Source organism: Macrobrachium nipponense, chromosome 10 (assembly GCF_015104395.2).
Source record: "Macrobrachium nipponense isolate FS-2020 chromosome 10, ASM1510439v2, whole genome shotgun sequence".
Classification (NCBI taxonomy): domain Eukaryota; kingdom Metazoa; phylum Arthropoda; class Malacostraca; order Decapoda; family Palaemonidae; genus Macrobrachium; species Macrobrachium nipponense.
Window position 1 is genome coordinate 104,886,551 of NC_087204.1, and position 24,063 is coordinate 104,910,613.

The 24,063-nt window shown below is 34.4% G+C and overlaps 1 protein-coding gene across 1 annotated transcript in view; it reads right to left on the minus strand.

Moving 5' to 3' along the window:
- Positions 1 to 5,782: 5,782 nt before the first annotated feature.
- LOC135223869 (liprin-alpha-1-like) overlaps positions 5,783 to 24,063 on the minus strand; it is a 294,483-nt gene continuing 276,202 nt past the window's right edge. The window contains exons 25-29 of the mRNA XM_064262769.1: positions 21,513 to 21,667; positions 20,412 to 20,885; positions 20,068 to 20,224; positions 19,352 to 19,468; positions 5,783 to 18,736 (exon numbers count right to left, since the gene is read on the minus strand). Coding sequence (XP_064118839.1) covers positions 18,659 to 18,736; positions 19,352 to 19,468; positions 20,068 to 20,224; positions 20,412 to 20,885; positions 21,513 to 21,667 — 981 coding nt within the window. The 3' untranslated portion in view covers positions 5,783 to 18,658. The remainder of the gene's footprint in view (positions 18,737 to 19,351; positions 19,469 to 20,067; positions 20,225 to 20,411; positions 20,886 to 21,512; positions 21,668 to 24,063) is intronic.

Sequence of the window (24,063 nt, forward strand, 5' to 3'; positions counted from 1 at the left end):
ATTGAGTCCCAGGTCACAGATCACTACTTACTAGAGGCAGCATTGGAGTCTCCAGGTCACAGATCACTACTTACTAGAGGCAGCATTGGAGTCTCCAGGGATGTAGATCACTACTAAATTCAGTCAGAATCCCACGAGACGAAAGACTGAAATGAAAACTCATATATCGACTGCAAACTATTTCTTTTTATCCAGTCTTGGGTTGGTATAGAAGGACCATCAAGGTGGTTAAGGTTTGTTGTTACTCGGATGACTCGAGTTAAATACCGGCCAGAGAAATTTCCATCTAGGCTACTGTGGTGAGAAGCGGCTCGAATGAAAAACAAGTACCATGGTAGCCTTATAAGGCGAGGTTGAGTTAACGTCACGCTCTCGACCTGGCAGAAGCTTATTTTGGGTCAGCGCTGACAAGACCACCTATACTCTTTGGACCTTGAGTTGAACAATATTAACAAAACTGTAAATGAAAGAACAAAGCTTTTCACAATAAAACTCAGCACAAATGATTAACAAAATCATTCGTCATTGCGGTGATACACAGCTAACTTGATGTAGAGGGAGGTAGCGTTTATATTTTTTTAAGAATATTGAATGAATGATTTTAAGTTATCGTGCGTCGTGGTATTGTTGAAGAGAGAAGAAGGCAGTAAAATCTTTACTATGTACGTAAAAGCAGTACCAATTCACATAAAAAGTTATATTTCACAATAAATTTAGCATGATGATAAAACATGAAAACAAATGCAACACGGTAAAAAAAATACGCTTGCTCGATTCTGAGAGAGAGAGAGAGAGAGAGAGAGAGAGAGAGAGAGAGAGAGAGAGAGAGAGAGAGAGAGAGTAATATAATAATAATAATTATAGCAATAATTCTTTATTTCCAAAATTTACATTTACAATTAGTAAAATCATCTTACAAATAGTTAAAATATTTGTTATTTTAGACCTACAAAAGTTTAGGAATCAACAAATCGACTAAAACTTCAGTAATTAATAAAATTGATCAATAATAAAAGAATATCATAAAATTAGAAAGTACTGACTTGAAATATAATAAGTAAAAATTATTCTTCTTGAATATTAAAGTACTTCGTCATAGACCACATAAGTTGTGTTAAAAACACGTCATGTACAAATAGTATTAAAATAACACAAAGTAAAACAAATAAGCATACTAGATTATAAAGGACTACGGAAATCTTAATTTGTAAATAAAAGCCATCCTATCCATAAGTATTATCTAAAACTAATTCCAATATCAATGAAAGTACAGTAGTGCCTTCAAAAGCACTTTTAATATGACAATTAAGCATAACGTTCAGTAAAATTTACACTAATCGGAATCATTTAGAATTACCTAGAGAGAGAGAGAGAGGACAGCTCTGCTTCCCGATGACTCATTAGCTGATCTGGGATGATTATTCGCCCATTTCTTTCACTTACACTCGATCTACCCAAATCACTTTTATTTTTGTTACGGTAAAATACCAATCGAGTGATAATTGCTTTTTGCGATATTTTTACTACTGTAAAAGTAACTCGGCTCTGTAATAAACAAACTGGCGCCGCTTTCAGCTTCTGCATGCCTTCGATTGTTTGTTTAAACGGTTTCCTTGTGAAAAAAAAATTATTTTATTTCTCTTTCCTTTTCTTGCATTCTTGACTTATTACTTATTTGTTTGTAAATTTCTTATGTTTGTTTTAAAAGTCTGCCGTTTGCCAACAGTAGGTTGATGTATTGTGGCATAATTAATATATTTCGTGCACTTAAGACTCCAAGTGTAAACACGCTTTCTCTCTCTCTCTCTTTCTCTCAGACACACACACACACACACTATCGATTCCTTTAATTATCTTTGTACCTAATGTGAATAAAATTGATTTTGTTGTCAACCTTTGCATACTGCAATCAATTCGGTTTCCTCCCTCCATCCCCCAGCCGGCCGGCACCATTTTTACCTAAAAGTTCGTAAATCGTACACAGAAAAAATAAAATTTAGAAAATTTTACTTCATATGACGTACTGTTTCATTACTTTACACTCTTGATTTAACTTTTTAACTCATTAACAATACAAAAAATGTTAAAAGGGGGACTTTTTGGGTTGGCTGGAACGAATTATCCTGATTCCCTCTATTTCTTATGAGGATATTGGTTTTATATTTCGAACAAATCTTACTTCGAACAGCCTTCTGGAACGGATTAAGTTCGAAATACGAGGTACTACTGTAGTGTCTGAGGGTACTAATTACTACTACTAGTGGTCTTGTATTCCATCCACTGCAGACCTGAGAATCAGTCTTCCATGCAGTGATGTGCATTTTGATACTTAAAAGTACCTTGAAACAAAGCTTTGGTTTCAATTACGTACGTTCCTCATTTAACGTTATTTACGAATACAGTACATATCTATGCTATGCTCATATTTAACCAATTCACTTTTATCAGTATGTTACTCTGTCATTGCTAAGCTTCATCACAATTTCAAAAAGGCTTTCTGCAAAGCTTTGTCACCAAGAAGAATACTTACTGATCCAAGGAAGACATTCCATGAGAGTAGGCCAGGGGGATTAGCTATAATCAGTCTTACATAATACTACTCTCTTCTAAAGTTCTATCCCATGATCAGTGTTCAGAAATATGGCCTGCAAAGATTCTGGGTATTAAATTACACAATAAAGTTGATGAATTAAAAGGCAGAATGACGTTAGTAGGTAATTAGCAAAGATTTAGCACCCACTGATACAAAAATTTAACGTTATATATTTAAACCAAACAATTTTTCTTACATTAACTGGAGGAAATACAACATCACAACTTGAAATTCAGAGACTAAAATGTCCTGGAACCCAAACTAAATGCAGTGATTGAGAAATGCTTTAGTGAATATTGCATTCTGCAACTTACTTTTTTTATGTTTAGCCACCTGAAAGATGGAGGACTGCCCTAATCGAGTTCAATCTATAAGGAACAGTTTCTTAAAGAACTTCTATTCCCGTATAGTGACGAACATTCCCCACATTAGTTCACTCCTGAAATACAGAAGGATGGGAATTTCACATTCTGGTATTGGATGATAAGAAATACTCTCAAAAGACAATCACTTCGTCTCTCAATTCGTTTTTAAATCCCACGAAGTTTACTGGATGGCAAAGACTAGAATCATAATGAACTGAACATCACCACAAAGTCATATTTCTAGATTCCCAAAGGATTTCAAGAAGACAGGAACATTGGGTAAGCTATCAGATTAACTTCAATACCTGTCAGCTTTTCCTTTTGGGGGGTTGAACAAGGGGTACTACCGTCTATTATTCTGTTTTGTGTTATTTTCTATATTAAGTCTCTTGGCCTACGTCTTAATCTATCCCCTTTTCCACTGAGTTCCGGTCGTAAGCCGTTTAGGCCGTAAACACCCTTCCAGTTTACATGCAAAATGGGCGCCATGTTTAGCTACCAGTTCTTAGGGATACGTACGTAAAACAAAATAACGACGGTAAATACCATAAACATATTGTCTTACGCTTTTCACGCCATTGGAATGTTTTTGCCAATTGAATGTTACGGCTTAAATGAGTTATGGCCAAAATTACCCAGGACTGTTTCCATCTGGGCCTTCCTAATAGCCATCATCATGCTACTGCCGAATACACTACATTTCTTACTAAACGTTTTTTTTTTTTTTTAATTCATATTTCCCAAAGCTTGGCACTAAACATATTGCTAAATTATGCTCAACGTGTTACTGAAACTGCTGTGAAAACCTGCCTAGTTGTTTGGCTGATAATCCAAGCATCCAAGCGTGTGGTTTTAAAACTGCATAATAAGCTCATGTTTATGCATTTGATCTGTCACTCAGTGTTACTATTTGACCAAGAACCTACTGTCCCAGATGGCAGAATGACTATTTCAATGCAAGCAACAAAATGGCATTAGGCCTATCATATCTGCCCAACAAATGGCATACCTACCTACCTACCAACCAAAGAAGGGCTGGCTATTGAGAAGATCTCTTCGCTATTTAATGTCTTATAAGAAGGGAAGCAATGCTGCTTAAGGCATATTTAGGGTGAAAAATGACTGGTAACATACGGTGGTAATTACTTTCCAGTTTTCACAGTTACCTAAGACTCCACCCACCTCCTACACTACAATTTATTTTTCTATTGGGTAAAACATAAACAAATTACTCTCGATACATAAACAGGTCAAATGCTTAATTACAGAAGAAAAAATCTATAAAATTTCGACTTGTAAGACTTACAATAACACCATTTTTAGGGTCTTTTAATGTCCTATTATTTGCTAGCCATTTTTGCATGAAAAACCCAAAATGCATTTTCATGTAAAAATGTCTAGTAGCTGGAGTCTTAGGAAAAATTACCAACCAAACTCCTATAAATTAATGTGAAGCTATCTGTCATTATCAGTTATACCACAAATCAGATATGAATCACGGACGTCTAATTAAATTCCCAAAACTTTTCATCTTTGCTACATAAACTGTCATAACTTCATTAGGGCCCTTAAATTTTGCCGTTATACCTAACCTCCTTCATAATGTGATAGCCAAAACTCTAAGCTAGGCAATCCTGTATTCAAGTAAATAATATACTTAAAAACCTTACATTTTGTTACATTAACTCATCCTGTATTTACTTGAACAGTAGGATAGTCAGTTAACTTACCATATACTAAGTTTTTCATCGTTTTACAACAACAAGGATGGCAGTAACCAGGAATTCACGACGCCATGACATTTTGTCAAGTAGTGGTGGGAACTTGAAGTAGCTAATGGAGTATCCCATAATCCCAAGTTATCGTACCGATTGTGTCTAAGTTGTCGTACTCACATCTACACTATCGTACATTGCTTCCATCATATCCCAGATTGTATTTCATCAATACAGGTTTATTTGTATAATCAATCACTAGAGGTTAGATGAAAGATAGTTCTTATCGAATTTTAAATGGTCATGAAACATAAACAATTCAAGACACCATTTATTTAGCAATAACTTGGTATGTACGTATAGAGAAGCTTAATCAATCATAAATACTGAAGGAGTGAACATAATACCTACGAGGTATGGTGGCTACGAATGGCTAACCATTTCTATTCTGTGATATTCCTAATAATTTCGATTTTCACTAACGTAAGTGTAGTTTGCTTGTTTTGGGAATACTTTATAAAAGTTTGTATACAGTCTATGTTTTTACCGTTGACATTAGCATATAATTACTGTGCTGATACGTGTCATTGACAAGACACTATTCTGTAAGACTCCTCTCTGGGGGTTTTGTCTATGGAACTGTATTTCCCATATTTTCCTCTTCAGTTCTAGGTTTCTTTACTCCACTCAACTTTTTACTTTTCTTTTTTGACTAGAGGTGGTTTGATTCTGTGTCATATAGCTTATTTTGTTTGTTTGTATGGGGTTTTTAACGTTGCATGGAATGTTTGTTTGTTTGTATGGTGTTTTTACGTTGCAAAATTGGGAGCTTGGTCTCCTGTGGTCCAGTTCACAATTGTGCCCAACAGTCTGGGGAAGAAATTGTGAATTTGTGAACTATTAAACTAAATACATTTCTACATAAAATTCCATATTTTTGCCATTTCTGTTTTATGGCATTTTCTACGCTTTTGTTCTCTGACAGTCAGTTTAATTTCCATTTTCTAATAACTTTGAGTACCTTGTACCTTATTCTAATTGGGCTGCATAGACAGGATTACTGTACCAAGCCTATCATAGTTTTTGGGAAGGCGAATGACAACTACCAATTTACTTAAGAAATCATTGTTTATTTAATGATATTTTACATGATTTTTGAAGTATTTTGATGTAACAAAAGAGAAGACGACACAAGATATGTAAAAGAAAAGCCATGACCCTGACCTCATGTAACTTGACCATCTGTACTAGATGTCTAAGTGAACAGCAGTTGACCTCTACAAATAGAAAGGTTCATTTTTTTTCTTCCTTTTTATTTATTTACCTTTTTTTTGAGAGACAGGATCTTGGCATTAGTATTCAACATAAAATTGACGGAAGTCAACACAGCAAAGCCTCACCAAAAGATGGTGATGAGGATGAACAGTCAGAGGATTAGTAATAGTAGTAGGAGGATTGATTGGTGGGGAGCCTCAATCTGTCTGTCTGCGTCCTTGGGAGAGCACACCAGAGCTGAGGCGATCACCGAGACTTTGGTTGGGCTCATTTAATCTACATCTCAACAATCTACTTATACTGTATAGCTAAACTTGGGAGATGATTTGGTACATAAAATATACCTGGCCAGTCCACATTTGATCTTTTGGATTCTTCATTGACTCTACAGAGACCATGCTGGTTATGCCTTGATAACCGAGTTGATCAAGATTCTGTTGAAATTGTACTGAGTGAGCAAGCTTCCATGAAAAGTAACCATTACAAAATATATACTAAAAATACAGTTAGTTTCGGTAATTTTTAAACGTTAACTCATTTATTGCCCATTTGTCCTAGAATTAATCATACAATGGCACAAAACACTGACAAGATTATAAGACTGGTGCTGTCTTGCTGGAAAAAATTAAAACTATAAAATACCCAGCCTTATAGAACATATTTATATATATATATATATATACTGTATATTATAAAAAAAAATCTATAGAATGTATGAAAAATAAAGATTTGCCCCCCGGGCCACAATTTGTTGCAAGATGTGATACAATGGTAAGTGTAACATTTGCAGCCATTTTTTTTTAGCATTAATACTGTATTGAAGAACACTAAGGGTTATGGAAAGGTTTAAGAGGTAGAAGGTTTGGAGGGCTCACTAAACACTATACACCACACTTTATCATCACAGGAAAACTATTGGGACCCAGACTAGACTTTGCGGAAGAAAGTACTTTTTAGAGAAGTTGCTTAATTTTAACATGCACTTTAGAACCACATTGCATGGCGCAGCACACAATACCATAATTGGCTCCAATGAATAAAGCTACAACTTTACCCCCGTGATTTAGCAACCACAAACGTCTCTTTGCTACCTTCACGGTCCAAGCGTCGTATCTCTTTCGAATCCACGGCGTATCATGAATATCATTCTTTTTTACTTTAATTAAGATATCTTGAACAATTTCATTTTACCAAGTGATCTTCCAATATAATATTATACACAGTACTGTACCCACAAAATCAGCTTTTTAAGATATGGTATAAATCAAATTGGAACGGTTCTACGATAGTATTGTAGGTCTTCAAGCCCCATAATAAATGACTCATTCTAGAAAAGATCAAATCAAAACCGTTTGTACACTGGAAATATTTTGGCAATAGTATTCTGTTCAGGCATCCCTTGAATTAACTGTTATTGACAATATGTAACAAAAACATATGACTACTTAGAATATGGAAATGTCATCCCTCTTCAAATTACTGACAATATATTGCATCATTACAGTAAACAAAATCTTATTAGTTTGTGAATATTCAGTGTTCGCTGAGATTGAAAAATGAGCCAAGGTTAATCAAAACACCATAAGGAGAAGATATTCAACCATTATTATGAATAACAAAAGTGAGGCAAAACGGCCATGAATGTCAAGACTTTATCCACTGTGGCTGCATTTTTCTTATTTGGATCTTGCAGTATCATGCAAATAATGTAGGAGCATCCTCTTAACATAAAAAGAATCTTCATATTTTTCATTCAATATTTTAATGCACACTAACAAAAACCAACAGAAGTAAAGATGATTCCGAAGCAAGTCAGTAAACACAGATGGTCAGCAAAAGCTGGAAGTGCGATGGGTTTCATCATGGCATTGTGCTGTCAATATCCAACTAGTTCGTAAGTATCAAGAATCTACAAACAGCAATTACAGGTGCTTTCACAATTACTAAATACTGTACGTGTGGAGAAATTGTCTAAAGGAACACCAACGAAGAAAAAGCAACGTGCCAGAACTAGAGGGAAAAGAAATTATGAGCTCATATATGACTACTAACATCTGGATTAGATGAACCCATGACTGTTAAACCCAAGAAGGCTGGTAGTTTATAACAAGAATATATCAATACTGAATATATTTACTGGAAATAAAACGAAAAAACCTTATCTAAAAAATATTATTTACCGAGGAAAATAAAGAAAGGATGAAGAAAATATGCCATACCATGTTTTCCTAACCAAACCTGCTGCTGGTAAGTGTAGCTGAGCATTTTCGAGGTATCAAATGAGAGTCAGAAAGAGGAATAAAATGCATTTAGGAGTGGAAAATGAACAAAAATTTCCTCACAAACATGTCCCCATTTACATGAAAAATGACAAATTTTTAATCCATTTGTATTTTTCATGGCTAACAAACCCTCAGTCTTAACAATAGGATAATCTACTTGCGCCAGCTGGAAACCAGTTAAAAACAATCAAAGATTGTAAAGCAGGGAATCTGTGGCATCTGGCAACTTGTGCATATACGAGGTGGAAGCTGGTCACCGATAGTCTTTCTTTGACCGCCTTGGAGAGCAATCGCTTCTGCTCTCCTCCCAAGCTGGTTGCTATGTTAGGCCTTCTTAACATATAAGAACCACAAACAATTAACAACATAAAATTGACTTTAATTTCTAACTTAATGCTTACACTGACATTTATCTTTGTTTTCAAATTAAATCTGGGTCATTTTATGATAACGGCAATGACGATACCAAGTATATACTAGTAACTGAAGTACATATTATACATAAAATTCACCTGCATAAGATAAAACAGAATAAGTGAAGCCATCGTAAAAATTCGTAATGTGAGTAATAAAATAAAATCTTGGTCAAAAGTGAAAGGAAATCAATATAATATTATTTTCTGGACCTGACTATTGTAAATATCAATTTATCAAAGACAGTAACCTTTATCTTTAGATAGTTAACTATTATTGAATGAAGAACTTACGATCTGGAAGTTGTGGAATTGTAATATACCTAATTCATATAATTATTTTCTTTACAGACAACCATGGAATTTTCACTGAACTGTAGATGCTGTTTATCACCTGTATGTTGCCTTTTAGCTAAAGAAGTGGGCATGTTAATGGAGGGGCAATTGTATACACCCCTATGCCCATCTTGTATCGATTACTACTCCTACTTTTACTATATCCCCTCACCACCTATTAATGACGAGACTGATGCTTGTACTGTAGTGCAGGAGGTGGTGAAGGCAAACTCAGTGAAGATCTAATGTTTGGACCTCATATCATGGAATTATTTTGACAACCTTGCCCTTGAACTCATGTTAATGTGTACCTTGTACTTATCTGCTGAAAAATTGCTTTATTTTTTGTTGTTCTGTTAACCTCTCGCTTCTTAATATAATCTTATTATGTTTCTTCTCTCTGTTATTCTTCTCCTGCTTGAACTTTCTTTCCAATAATATATAAAGTATAACAGGGTATAGGACCATGTTGTTCCCCTTTCCATAACACTTTTTATCTACACACAAATATATATGTACTATACATATATGTACATGAGTGTATAAAGATATTTATATATTTCTTTGATTAAAAAGTACTAACCCCTCATACTTAAGTTAATAATTCATGGAGTAAGGTTTCCAATATACAATACTAGGTGAAATGTTACACTAAACTTACTAAAAACAATCTTTTTCCCCTAGGTTATTATTATTATTAAGAGGGCTTAGTTTTTCCAGACCTCTGAGTCTTAGGTAGACTTTTTCCCCTAAACGTGAGCGATGGTGATTAAACAGCACCTTTACTTGCAAGTCAGTTGACTCTACCCTCATTGCCTTTATATCATTTACAGGTAATGTGTATACCAGTGGTTTGCACTTCGCTTTTCAAATACGTATAATGAAAAATCTAAGGCAATTTCAGTGAGGAGTCTATGAAATATAGAATATTTTACAGAAAATATAAATCCCAGTACAATTAAATGTTATTGTCAACTGCTTAAAATAGTTATTTTAAACTACATACACAAATGGGATGAAGAAAAAGTTCATAAATGAATTTTGATAAAAAATCTTAAAATCTCATGTAGAAATGACAAATTTTTAACTAATACCTATTTTTCATTTTTCTTCCATGTCAAAATGAGCAAAGGGTCCGAATGATAAAAGTTTTCCCATTGACTTAAAATCACTTAATATGGAACCTGGCAAAAACGTGTAACCTAACAGCTTATGTTCAGGCCTCAAGATTCCTCTGCACTGATTTTAGGGCTCTTGAACTATTCATGGTAGAAAACAATGCAAACGAGATAAATTCTAAAGAAAATATTTTCAATATGAAAATTTTGGTATCTAAAGTTGTAGCTTTCCTCATTAGACCTTTGAATTATCATTCTCTTGACAAGAGTAACTACAAATTGCCATGCTATTTAATTGTATAGTACAGTAATAGTATCATTATAAATTTTCTAAACTATGTAAATCATATCTATGGGTTTTTTTTGCAAAACTTTTTGAAAGTTGGCATTTCATACCTGGGGACCAACCTTAAGAAATCAACTATAAAACTGCACAGCAGGAATACCATTGTAAGTTCACTTACCAAATTGATTAGTATTAATAAATAGTACAGCATTTTCAGGCTGAAAATTACATTCATAACCATTAAAATATAAAAATCAAATGTGATAAAAAGCAAAGAGAAAGACAGAAAGAAAGAGAGTGGAATAGATACTGTATTTAGAAGGCTGTATAAGGCTACCACCCAACTGGGAAGGCTCACCACTGTAACGAGTACACGCACACACCTTAGGACCGTTAAGGGACAATAATTACTGTACAAGACATGAATGGAATGGTTATCCAGATCCCAGGCCATGATTATAGAAAAGGGAGATGAAGAATGAATGTGACACACAATGGTTAGGTTACAAGAGGTAAACAGAACATGAGAGAGAGAGAGAGAGAGAGAGAGAGAGAGAGAGAGAGAGAGAGAGAGAGAGAGAGAGAGAGAGAGAGAGAGAGGCTGGGGAGATGAGTGTCAAGGGATGCTACAGCCACACAGCACCAGAACACAGGATTCAAGAAATTAAAACTAATGCAGTATCATGAGTGAATAATGCAGGCAAGATGATCTGGTCAACATGAAGCTTTACATATAACAATGAGGTGAGTATATCTGGCATTACACGAAACATGACGTTGAGAATGGGGCACTACTTACAGTGTACAGAAGTTTCACAGAAACAATCAAACATACTCAACGTGGATGTTAAGTGCACTGTACAGACCACATATGTTTATGACAACACAGCTCTTTCACAAATTAACTGGCCAACTCTGTCCACTTGATAACAAGAAGTACACTTCATGGAATCCCTTTGAAACATGACCAGTTATCTTTCAAAACATCATAGTAACAACATACCGTCACTGTTTGCCTTGATGGTGTCACTTGATATAATTAATTTGACTTTTTACAACTAAAATTACAAAGACAAGTTTGGCATGTCAAGTTTGGAAGATTAATTTTTCCCTCTTCTCATGAAATATGGCTGCCTGCCAAACCCTGCTGCTCCACCCTTCCTTAATGAGGAAGTGTGTCTAACACTGTTACATCAGTCAATATATAATTAAAACCAGGACACTGTGATTCAACAATGATGGCAAAACACAGACAGTTACATATAAATCCTATGTGCGTACACAGACATTGCACCAAATACACATACACAGTATTCCTGTGGTTTTTTTATAGGTGCCCTGTCTGAGCTGTACACTACTGATTAGTCTAAACAGTCTTTGGGCCTTCATCTGGCAGTTCAATCATACACTAGATCATCCACAATATAAATAAACTTTATATAAATTCTATACAATTGATGATGGGCAATGTTGCAATACTGAGCAATCATTCAGCATTCCATAGACAGTAATACTATTTCATACACCTACGTATGGAAAGAAATAAACTATGTGAAATGTAAGGAGGAGGAAGGGGCACTTAGTAACTTTGGTGAACATGATTTCAACATGACTGAAGTGAGATACTGAGGCATATTATATACTATATGAATTCTGCCCACAAAGCTTGCACATCATTTTATTTTATCAATGAAGGTAGTAACAAAGTACATAATGATAAATGTGGTTAACATAAAATTTTAAATGGGCAAAATACATCTCTTAATATGTGGTACAGAATACGTACTACCATAATTTGACAGAGTCTAATTAAAATCTCAAAATGTTCAACAGAAAGTTATAGTATTCAAGTAAAGCAATTTACTGTTTCTACCTTAAACTAAGACTACATAATGTTATGAGCAATGGTAGTTTTATTTCTTCTATAAAGCATTGGCATTCCTGTTCCCTACCATAACTGAATGGGGAAAAAGAAGATTTCATTGTACATTTCATATTTGTTAGGTACTGCACTTGTTAAACTGAGTACATGTCTGATTTACTACATCATAATACATGTACTTCAAATGCAGAAAGATTACCCTTAAGTACATTGTCTAAATCCACAAATCCATGATAAAACTGCAACTGCTTCTCAAACTCAAACCATTAATGTTAATGAAAGTACAAAAAAAATTAAATTTCCCTAGTTGCCATAAAAATGTACTTAGGTAAAAGAAAAACGTTAGTACTTGTTTGATGTTAGGTACTTAAGTACAAAACAGCATTCTGCAAATTGAAATATTTACAATGTGAATAAAATTAAAAATATAAAATTACATCTGCACTAGCAAATAAAAAAAAATCATTTGACCATGTACGAAGAAATTTGTAAAATAAGAATAGTACTGTGGCACAGCAATATTCATATACTCTTGATCATTTGAATAATCATGTCTGTTGTTATAGGCATTAACACATTCAACAGGCACCTAACTACTATTTATTTGTAACCCTTCATGTAAGAAGTGCAGTTTCAAATATTCATAACTTTTGTCTTGCAGATGATAAAGAAATCTCTTGATAGGCAAAAGTTTTGGTTAATCAGATTTTATTTGCAGTAACAGCCTTTCATCAACTGTGACCAGATATTCTCTATAAAGCATTGAGTTTACATCTGACAGCATGGCTAACAAAAAAAGGGTAAATTGTATGCAATGACTGCAATTTTCAAATCATTACAAAAAAACATGGACAGAAAAGTACTTTCATAAGTATGTTCTGTCAATGACTTATGATCAATTTGACTTGCATCTGCTTGCACTCACAATGAAAATAAATGGAAGTTACAAATAGAAAAAAATTAATGCTTGCAATGTAACAAGAGCTATTCCTAAATAAAACCAAATTAATATTTTGTGCAATTTACTTGGGTGATGGACATGTAAAAAATTAAATCTGAAGAATATGTAACACAAAGTAAAGAATTAACTAGATAACTGATGCATGCAACATGCACAGTTGTCTGACTTATGACAGACCAGGAACATGGTCCAGTCATAAGTTGGGGATTCCCATCAGTATCTGGGTGAAAGTTAACTGCCAGAAGATCTATCTTGAGATATTTCTTGACCCAAGACGCAGGCTACATATTATGGCAAACAGGTGGATCACTTTGGTTTTAAACTTTTTTGTTCTAAGTACTTAGTCTTAGTATACCGTAAATGAAAAATTTATCACCTTTTAATAATTTTACATCCCAAAACATACAGAATAATAAACAATGGAATTCAGGGGAAAAAAGTGAATTTTCCTTTGTGAAATATACAAACCAACATGTCTTTTCAGTGCTGGAACGAATTACTTTTGGTTTGCAGTAATAATTATGCATAATTGCTTTACATAGCAAAATAATCCTAATATTAAAAAGAGATGCCGAGACAGATTTTCTCATACTTAAAAACCATTATCTTAGATAGCCACTGTACACCTTATTCATACAGTTCCAAAACAGGAATGATGACTCTACTTAAGTGACAAGAAAAATGCACCTTTGTAGTGAAAGATTTGTATGTTTTCCATGTAACCTGCACCAGTATGAAAGTTACTCAAACACGGACAAATCTGCGTCCAATCAGACAGGAAAGAGGTGGAACTTCTCTTATATCCACTTGCTTGCAATTACCATACAAAATATATAGCACTTTCACACGTTCACACAAAATGAACCATTACTTATGATAGCTGAGTATCTATCTACTTAGGCAATTGGAAGTAAGTATAATTTAGCAGAAACCAGCAGCCAAACTAAAGGAATAGTGTCAGGTAAGAATACAAAACAAATGAAGAATCCATCTTCTTACGGATGTATGATAAAAATTAAAAAACTGACAAACTGACTCCATCCCCACCAAAACAAGAAAAAATTAAGAAAAAAAAAAGTAGTTTATTAAAAGATAATCAAGGTAGAGGTCCATAATAATTAAAATGGAAGAAAATGACTAAATGCCTATTTTCTGTGGAGAAGGCAAACCAGATGTTGGAGGGAGAGCCCTTTGCACTCTGAGCATAATCATTTAAAATTTCTTTTAAAGGAATAAAATACAATTTCATACTTAGTCCATGACGACAATGCAAAAAAATCTTTGCATACCATACCTAAAAGGGCTGCCTCAGTGAACACTTACACAATCAGAATTATATTTACTATAAAAATATATCCTGCAAGATTTAAACAAGAATAAAGGCTGCAGAAATGGCACACCAGACAAGAATAGCAAATATCTTTAAAATGAAAATCTTTTTAATCAATTTGTATTTTTCATAACTAACAAACCTTCGGTCTTAACATTAGGATAATCTCCTAGCGCCAGCTGGAAATCCAGTAAAATTAATTTTAAAAAACTAATATAGATGAAGGAAAGGGAACTTGAGGTCTGCACTACATAAAACCAAGAAGCATAAAAGAAAAAAAACTGAAGGGAAAAGAAGAGGCAAACATGTTAATGATGAATGTGAAAACAGAGGCAAAAATGAGAAAAGAAGAAAATGGACTGTTCTGTAAAGATGAGACAGGTAAGAAACATAGGGTTCTCACTCCTTCCGAGAGGACAGCTTCTTTCACCATTTAAGCATAATCATCTTTTCCTGCTTGGGTAATGTGTGCATAGTACACTGATAACTTGAATGGAAGCATAAGGCAATAATTTTCCAATGGTTTGGTTGATACAAACACATAAACACATTACCATTCTCTTTGACAGAGGCAATAAACATTCAAAACAAAACTGAGAGAAGGTAAATTTACAAATCAGAAAATATATTCTTTAGGTCTTCAAAAGTTTACTAAAGTTAATTTCCTTGTTTTCATCCTTACTGGCAGAAATGCAATACTGAGAAAACAGACCTTTCCTATTTTATTGAAGGGTGGAGTGAGTAAGACAGTCAGGTGTGAGGTATGATTGCCTTCTAACTGACAGTGGAGAAATTCAAGAAAAAAAAGTTTCATCATAATCAAACTGTGACATGGAAGACCCACTGTAAGTGTGGAAAGCATGGCAGCATGTGATGGTGAACAAGTTGAGAATTGACAATTCTAAGAGTATATGTATGCTTAGCTGTAATGAATTCTTTCACTAAAGTTTTCTAAGAATTAATTTCATCACAATACAACAGAAATTATGGATATTTGAAACAGCAAAAGTACAGGAATATAAATTTTTAAGAGTACGCACCCTGAAATATTGGTAATGAAAGGTAATTTACAATAAGCCACCATGATTTCATAATGGACTACAGTAATGAGTGCATCACATCACATGAAAAACATCTAAGGGGAGGAGGGGGGGGGAGTATGCCATCTTTTTGCATGATGATTACCAAGTACCCAGTTGCAGTTATTATGCATACACAGCTTGAGATTTTTCCAATCCAAATCAGCTTGAGGTTTTATCTTAGTGATTCACATTCACGTTGTTTTCTATGCCACTGACCATTTTAGTCAACATATTTAATGACTATAGTGCTAAATATTTTACTAACCTCACTGTATCTAAAAGGTATGCTATACAACTTAAATATCCATATTGAATGCTACACAAATTCTGTAATATACTTTGACATATAATGGTGCTAAACTTAGTTTATGGTCTTTTTAGATGAATGCTATAATAAAAGATTTCATAAAGTTTTACTGCAAAGTCAGGGAGGCACTTGGTTTTAGAAACTTTGCAAAGTTCTCTGAAAGGCTGATAATAAGAAACTATCTTATCACTTGACACATCAGCAGCAATGTTTTCATTTTAACAATGTCCTACCCTACCATGTGTCTGTACCTTATACAGCATAACTTGGTATGATACATACCTTTTATTCAAAAAATAAGGAATCAACACTAATTTAGACTTTGGTTACAGTGTATCTATAGTGCATTCTCATTCCAACTACTAAGCCTCAAACTCACAATAAGACAACAATAATCCAAGCAAGTTTTGTTCAGTATCAAAGGCTACATACATCCCACTTTATATGACAAAACCATATCTACGTCATAAACTACTGATAATTCAAAATAAAAAATTAAAACAATCAAATATACCAAAGTTATAAAGTTTATCAATCCCTTGGAGTTCAATAAGTAGTTTAGATACATTCCAGGTTTGAAGGAGCATCAAAGTTCAACAGCCAAAATAAATCTAATTCATTAATCTGAACTTCATTTGATTCAGATGGCAATGCCAGCAAACTGGTTGATAAACAAATATGCAAGTTCGTGAAATACAAAATTAAAAGAATATCTGAAAGTACATGATGTTCCTTGTCAAAAGGACAAGTTGTGTTGGTAAAAAATGTATGGAATGCTTTGATCCGGCAGAAGTTGGGAACTTGACAATGGCATGGAAGTCAAGAAATGATGAAAGACCTTTGACACTAGGCTTTTTGTCATAAGAATTGTAAGCGAAGTACATATTACTTAATTTTTGCAGTTACTTAAAGAAAGAGTAATGCACCACTGGGAGTATGACAACTAATATATGGGAAGACTGGGATCTGATAGAAGAATACTTTTGCATACCCATCAATATCTTTCCATTACCAGATACCTTCCCTATAAGGTTCTTGCTAAGAATTTTGCAAATGATAGCTTCCACTTGCACCATTTCTATAAAATGCCAAAATCTGAAAGTATCCTCAATGAATTCTTGAAACTGGCTGTAATATATGTAGCAATTGAACTGGTTTTCTACTAGATTATGAAAAAAACAAAACCTTCATGATTCCTATATGTAAAACTAAATAGTTGCAGCACCACTTTCTAGATAGGATTTTCGAACTGTGATTAAAAAAACTTATTGTCATAAATTGGCAGTATGATTAATTTCCAGAGCTTTGCACTGAAAACATCAATACTTCTCAGCTTAATGTACTTGGCTCTAACTATGTACAGTACTATACTTGAAGATGGCGCTAAGAGACATTCACCCCCAATGAAAAATGTTGTTTCAAATGTCCGTAGACATTCGTATGCATGCAAATATTTTCCTCGTTATTTTTCAAGTGGAGATATGTTACCCAACTGAATAACCTAGCTGGTACAGTCTGGTGAAAACATACACTTAGTTAAATCATAGATGATGATGTTACTAAATGGCAAACTCATGAACACACCATAAATAATACAAGAGAACGCAGTCTTCCCATCCATACATATACTTTAATCATTCACACAAATGGTATAAATATTGTGGAGGTATGAGGGTCAAACACACATAAATATTAAAGAGGTAATCATTCAAACCCAAGTCATTAAACATTAGAGCTACCAACATATAGAGCAAATTATTATTACAAGGGATGAGCATCCACTCTAGCAGCCTAATAATTCTAGAGGAAAGGGTAACTCACACAACACATCATGGTTACATCTGTTTTTTCAAAGTTACCAAGAAGCTCCTTTGTTTAAGCAGCAGCAACAGCAGCACAGTTTTCACAAGCTGCCATGTCTACTTTTTCTGAGTACATACACTAACACTTTTTTTTAAATCTATGTATGCCCATATGTTATATGCACCATTTCATAATAAAATTTCTGATAAAGTATAGCAACCATACATATTCATCCAGTCAACATCATCACAGTATCATATCATGTAGCGAGACTCACAGCCCTGCATGATGCCAGGTATAAGAAATCACATCCACCTAGCAGCAGCTATGACATGACTTGGCTTAACCTAACCTCATATGTATCAGCTCAACAGAACACACCATACCACAGGCTTGTTGTCTCACTGGTCCATAGCCACCATCGACTAGAGGTTCCGGAAAGGCGATTCGGTTTAGCACAGTTGATTAGGTTTTTTGCCAGGGAGTTCCCTGCTCAATTCACCCTTCTTCCAATAGTTATTGTACAAATCACCCTTTCCATTACTGTTGCATGAAATAGACACAGTTTGACTGCAAAGCTCATTATGAGTAGAAATGACAAGGCAGATGATGAATAGTCCAGCTCAGGACACCAGTAGTTCAACACACTATCCCTGCACATTTTGTCATTCATCTATACAAGAAATTCATGACAATAATAACACCACTGTCAAGTTTAAACTCATTTGTGCATTCTAGGCTAACTATCACTTACTGAAGAGTTCATGATGAGGAAGTCAACCCCAACATTTTGGGTCTAAGGAATGCACGACTATCGTTTCACAATGTTGACACTGGTGACCCTAAAGATTTTCTTTGGATTTATTTAAACAAGCCTAGCTTCAGCATCCTTAGCAGTGGGGGCCTCATGTCAAGACTTGTTGATATCTGTGCGATCTGTTCCAGTCGTTAAAAGATTCCGGAATTCCTGCTCTAATAGCTGTCTTGCCTGTAAAAGAAAATACACATTGTTATAATTTGCAATACGTATTACCTAAACAAAAAAGATGATAAAAAGAATAATACAAGAATAAATAAAATTTAAAACATTTATAATAATCCTGTAGTGAGTTTCTTCTATTTTCTGTTAAGTGCTCCTCATTAAAAGTAAGCTTTTACTATCTAAACCTATTTATTTGATAGCAATTCAAGATTTCCCATCTAAAGTGTATAGTGCAATTCATTAATCCATTTCAAAATGCATAAAATTTATTCAAAGAAACTCGAAGTTCATTAAATGTGAGGGACTATCCATACTTCCTTCCTTTCAAAAATAGAACACGCTGATGCTGAAATCAGGACAACAATTAACACTAGTTGTGAGTTAGCCTGCTACATTAACAATTAATTTATTGTCATAGCTACAATAACCTTGCCCAGTTTATTTGGATTGGCTCTTCAACTGATAGCTTGAAATCATCCTACACAATTACTTTCCAAGTTAGCAGATTGTAACTTAATGAAAAAATCAAATATCTATGAAATCCTTGGAGGGATATATGCAGGTGGTCATATGGTATTTAACTGATACCCACAGTATACAGTTTATTATGAAATACCTTACCTGAGTGTTTTGAGTAGGAATCTGTAATGCTAAAGCTAAAGCATTGTAATCGAAGCTTTCATCTAGGGCTACAAGCGCACCATGCACCCCAGATTCTATTAAATTATTCGCATACTCCTGGAAATCAAATAGAAATGTCGGTAAGACTCGAACATACATAAGAACAACATACAAAGAATATTACTACTATGATAAATAAAGTATACTCATCCTTTCATTAAATGTATACTGTTTCTGTCAGGAATTGCAGTACCTATCGCTAAAAGTTTTGGCAATGCGTATGCATATCAAATGTTCAGTACTTAACCAAATTTTATAATATTGGTCTAATATGTTATTCTGAAAATTTGATAAGAACTTTTCCAAGAAAAGTAGCTTTACCCATCAATCCTACATCAAAATCTTACCATCTAACCTGACACACTGTTGCATTTCATACAATATTTTCCTTTCAAAAAACAAACCTCAGTATAGATGCCACAATTCCTTGAGATTCAATTGTACATGTCCTTGTAATTAATACCAATAACTTGATTTATATTACTAGCCAAAACTTATGAGGTAAATGATATACAATAATCCATATAACATGAAAACATACAACTCTTGAAACACCGGTTAATGTACTTAAGCATTTTTACCTGATCCTTTAAATATTATAACAAAGTGATTTAAGTATCAATACTGTAAAAACAAATCACTAAGCAAGTACATACCTTTAAGCCTATAAATGTGATCCACTTAATAACTCTGTCATTGGTCCACACTAAAACATCTATATTTTCTTCTTCACAATTGCGTCTACGATCCTCTAATGCCACACGGTCGTAGTTTATTTTTTTCAATGCAGTGATGCCAAATTGTAATGAGGTTCTGAGGGAATGAAACATCATAGGAAGGGTTAGTGTTTAAAGACAATACCAAAATGAAATTGGCCATGAGCAATAATTGCTGAATATTGAAGTTCAAAAATACTTATAAAATACACATGATTTACTGAATTTACAAAAAATAGCTGAAATATACTGATACACTTTAATCAAATAGCTTCAAGTCTTACCTATGAAATGAGTCTACCATTTTAAGCTGCCCTCGAAGGTCCTTCTTGGTAAGATGGTCTAACATTCGAGCGTCAACTAAGCATTCCATAAATGTTGTTCTATACTGAGGGAGTCCCAGTGCTGGAAGCCATTCGTTGCCTACCCATTCATGGTTCATATCCCCAAAGGCTAAAGTTGTCCGAGAGGTTTTTGGTGCCGATGGAGAAGTTAGGGAAACCATTTCTTGAATTGCTAACCTAAGTTTTAAACGATGTAAAGGATTGGAGATGCCTATTTCCCGCTGAATTTCAGCATCACTTAAAGCTGACATAATGGCGCCAGATTTTACATTAGCTCGACACGCTGCAACATACCAAGCAGGCATGCCAACCCATAACTCCAACCAAGCAACTATCGTTGGACCATTCCACAACGCAAATGGAGTACCAGCCTTCATGGCTTCTGCTAGAAGCTCATGCCTATAACCAGGCAAACTGGAAAGTAAAAAAAAATATTGTTACAAAGATATTAATAATTTCTGTAAACCATAAACTTTCATTTTATATGTTAAACTGGGTAAATAAATAGATTAAATTTAGCATAAATGCAAGCAACAGGTTCATCAATCACATGAAAGAGGCTTCACACAAAGAAAAAAGAAAAATAAGAGTTTCAGAAATTGTTTTGCTATTTTTGGCAATCCACATGATCTTATTAGTTAAATGACTGGGGAAAGGCCATTACATGCAGCCCCCGGTTATCGGCTGACTCGGTTATCGGCGATCCGACAAGTGCCATAAAATCAGCGATTTATGGCACCATAATGGGACAAGTTCTGGTTATTGGCGTCATAACGGTGCTTATGGCGCTGATAACCAGTTACTGGCGCCATAAATCACCGAGTTTCAGTTAATGGCGGGTTTTGCTTATTGGCACCCCCCTGGGAATGGAACCCCCGCTGATAACCGGAGATTGCCTGTACATTATACTAAGATGACAAAATCCCTCTTCCATGAAGCTGAGAGATAATAACCCTTCAAAGAAGCAGGAATTGTACTCTATTCTCAACCATCCTCATTTTGGTTCCATTAAGAAAATTATGATTGGTTTTTCAAGCTTACTTTTTCTTAGTCCGTCTATCATAGTCACTCTTCTGCCCTAGACCAGCCAAGGATAAAGAGTCTGAAGATCCTATATCTCCGTCGCTGTAGATACCTGAAGAACTAAGCCCACCAGGACTATGGTGCTGTTGCAGAGCATCCTTCACCTTCACCTGCTGAAGTAATTCATTAATACTTAGTCCTGTAATGCAAAATATCAAGGCTTCTAAAATGCAAAATTAAACAAACTTATTTTTCTTTGAGTGGTTCAATGGATCGTTCACTTATTAATACATACTGGAAGAGTTCAATAACTCAAATGTAGAGTAGAGTATTAAAAACATTTTTGTTACCTCTTGGAGAGGACAGGAACTATATACCACACAGATATCATTAAAAATCTCTATGCTGACAGATATCTGGTGTCATATTTTTTTGTTTAACTAAATAAACATCTTAGGTCCACAATTTTGCGCATTGGTTACACTCCTTCATAAATAGGTGCTCTTTTGAATACAAGACCTTTTTTTATTAACACCTAAAACTACTCACAATGCTATCAATAAACTTGGTATTCCTCATAAGGCTTCCTATACTTAGTTAAAGGTATTAATGACATGATTTAGATCTTTTGGTCTTCAGCCAATGTTTGAACGTTACCCTCCTGCCTAGATGTCACTAACCTCCCATAAAATCCATTCTTTTAAACTATTAATAAGTATGATGTGAAAGTATTGTTCATAAGATTTGCTTCAACAAGGAAATCCAAATAAGTTTTGTGCCTTTCACATCAGTTTACATTTTTGCTTGGCAGAAAATCTGCATCCACATTTTGTTGGTGTAATAATGGCACACTGGCCTGTCAACAGATTTGGCTCTAACTTCAAAATGTTGTCTAACGATATTCCTACAGCTTCATTTGCTTTCATCTCAAAAGCTGGGTTTGTTACTATCGGACATGGAAGTCCATATAATTCTTACACTGATGCTGCCTGATTTGGGTAGACATACTCTTCTTAGTCTTTTCCCCCATGAAAATGCTAACTATTACTACTGTACTGCATAAAAAAAAAAGACACAATACAGCATATATACAAGATTTAATCATAATGAAGGAGAGATTCTATGATTTACTTAGTCTTTACTATACAACACCTTAAATTCTAAATACCACTTTTATATAATTTTCATAAGTTTTATTTCTAACACTATAACTTCAACATTTTAACACTTTGGCAAAAAAAGTATGACAATTGAAGGGTTGGTTAACTATAAAAAAAAAAAAAAAAAAAAAGATTGGTGCTTATTTTTTGGTTCTTCACAAAACACGAATGATTTAGAGCAGCAAACATCTGGGAGTTTTAACAAGCGTTCAAGGAAATATAGTAGTACATGTGTACCAAATGTCTCACCTGTTGAGAAACAACTAATTTCCCACGGGAGCTTTGGACACACTAAAACCATTGACATTACAGGATACACTGTAAAACTGATTTTTTCAATGCTTTTGTTGGTAACCAAAATACCTACGCTTGTTATTCAAAACTGATACGAAATAATTTTTGTGGTTGGTCCTAAGTCTGGTTCTTAGACTGATTATAAAAGTTTCATCTCATTCACTTGTACAATGCCACAATTTCAAGAAGTAGCTGTAACCTTTTTTTTAGATAACATAGATCCTACTTTCCGCAGACATCATAGCTACATTTTTAGTTACAATGGCCTCAAAAAATCCCCTGAACATCTTAATTTCCTAATATTTATGCATAAGGTTTCCACTGATAGCCATGAAATACCCTCTTCTACAAGGGACCCGAACCCACGCTGAACTATGAAAATAAAAAGTTCTCACTTATGAACAAATCTTTTGGCTCAGTAAGATAAGACTCTGAGAGATTTTGGTTAACAATTTTTGCATACCCCAAAATACAAAGCTATGTCACATGTAAAACTTAACTTTGCCAACTACAGTACCATCTAATTAAACTAGGTGAATGGTACCAGCTAAGTACTATTTGGAAAAGGTGAAATGATGCTTAAGCATCACCAGTGCTCACAGTCTTCTTTGGGATTAGTTTCAAAATCTGGTTCCTTCTAGGATACTAGCTTTTATGGTCTGATACTGAACATCAAAAGATACCCTGATGCCTGATGTGTGTGTGTTTATAAAAAAAATCAAAACTGTAAATCTGGCAAAAAATACTGAAATCTGGCAAAAGGACATTTGTATCACTAGAATAAGGATGCTCAAATTATGTAATTATTCACAACCATTAAAAACTAAGTATCATCTGACGATGGTCTACAACAGTAGTGGAGCAAATCACTGGCTAGCTGACCTAGCTGTGAATACACCCATAACAGGAATACTGGCTGATAGCAGGTTCTTCAAAAAGGGAGAGGCAAAAGCTTACATGGTTATTACTAATGGATTATTTGCATTATTACAACATAGGATCTCTGGAGATGATATCAATAACAAAACTGAGGTCTTAACATTAGGGTAATCTCCTAGTGCCAGCTGGAAACCGGTTACAACACTCGAAGATTTTAAAGCAAGGAATCTGTGGTA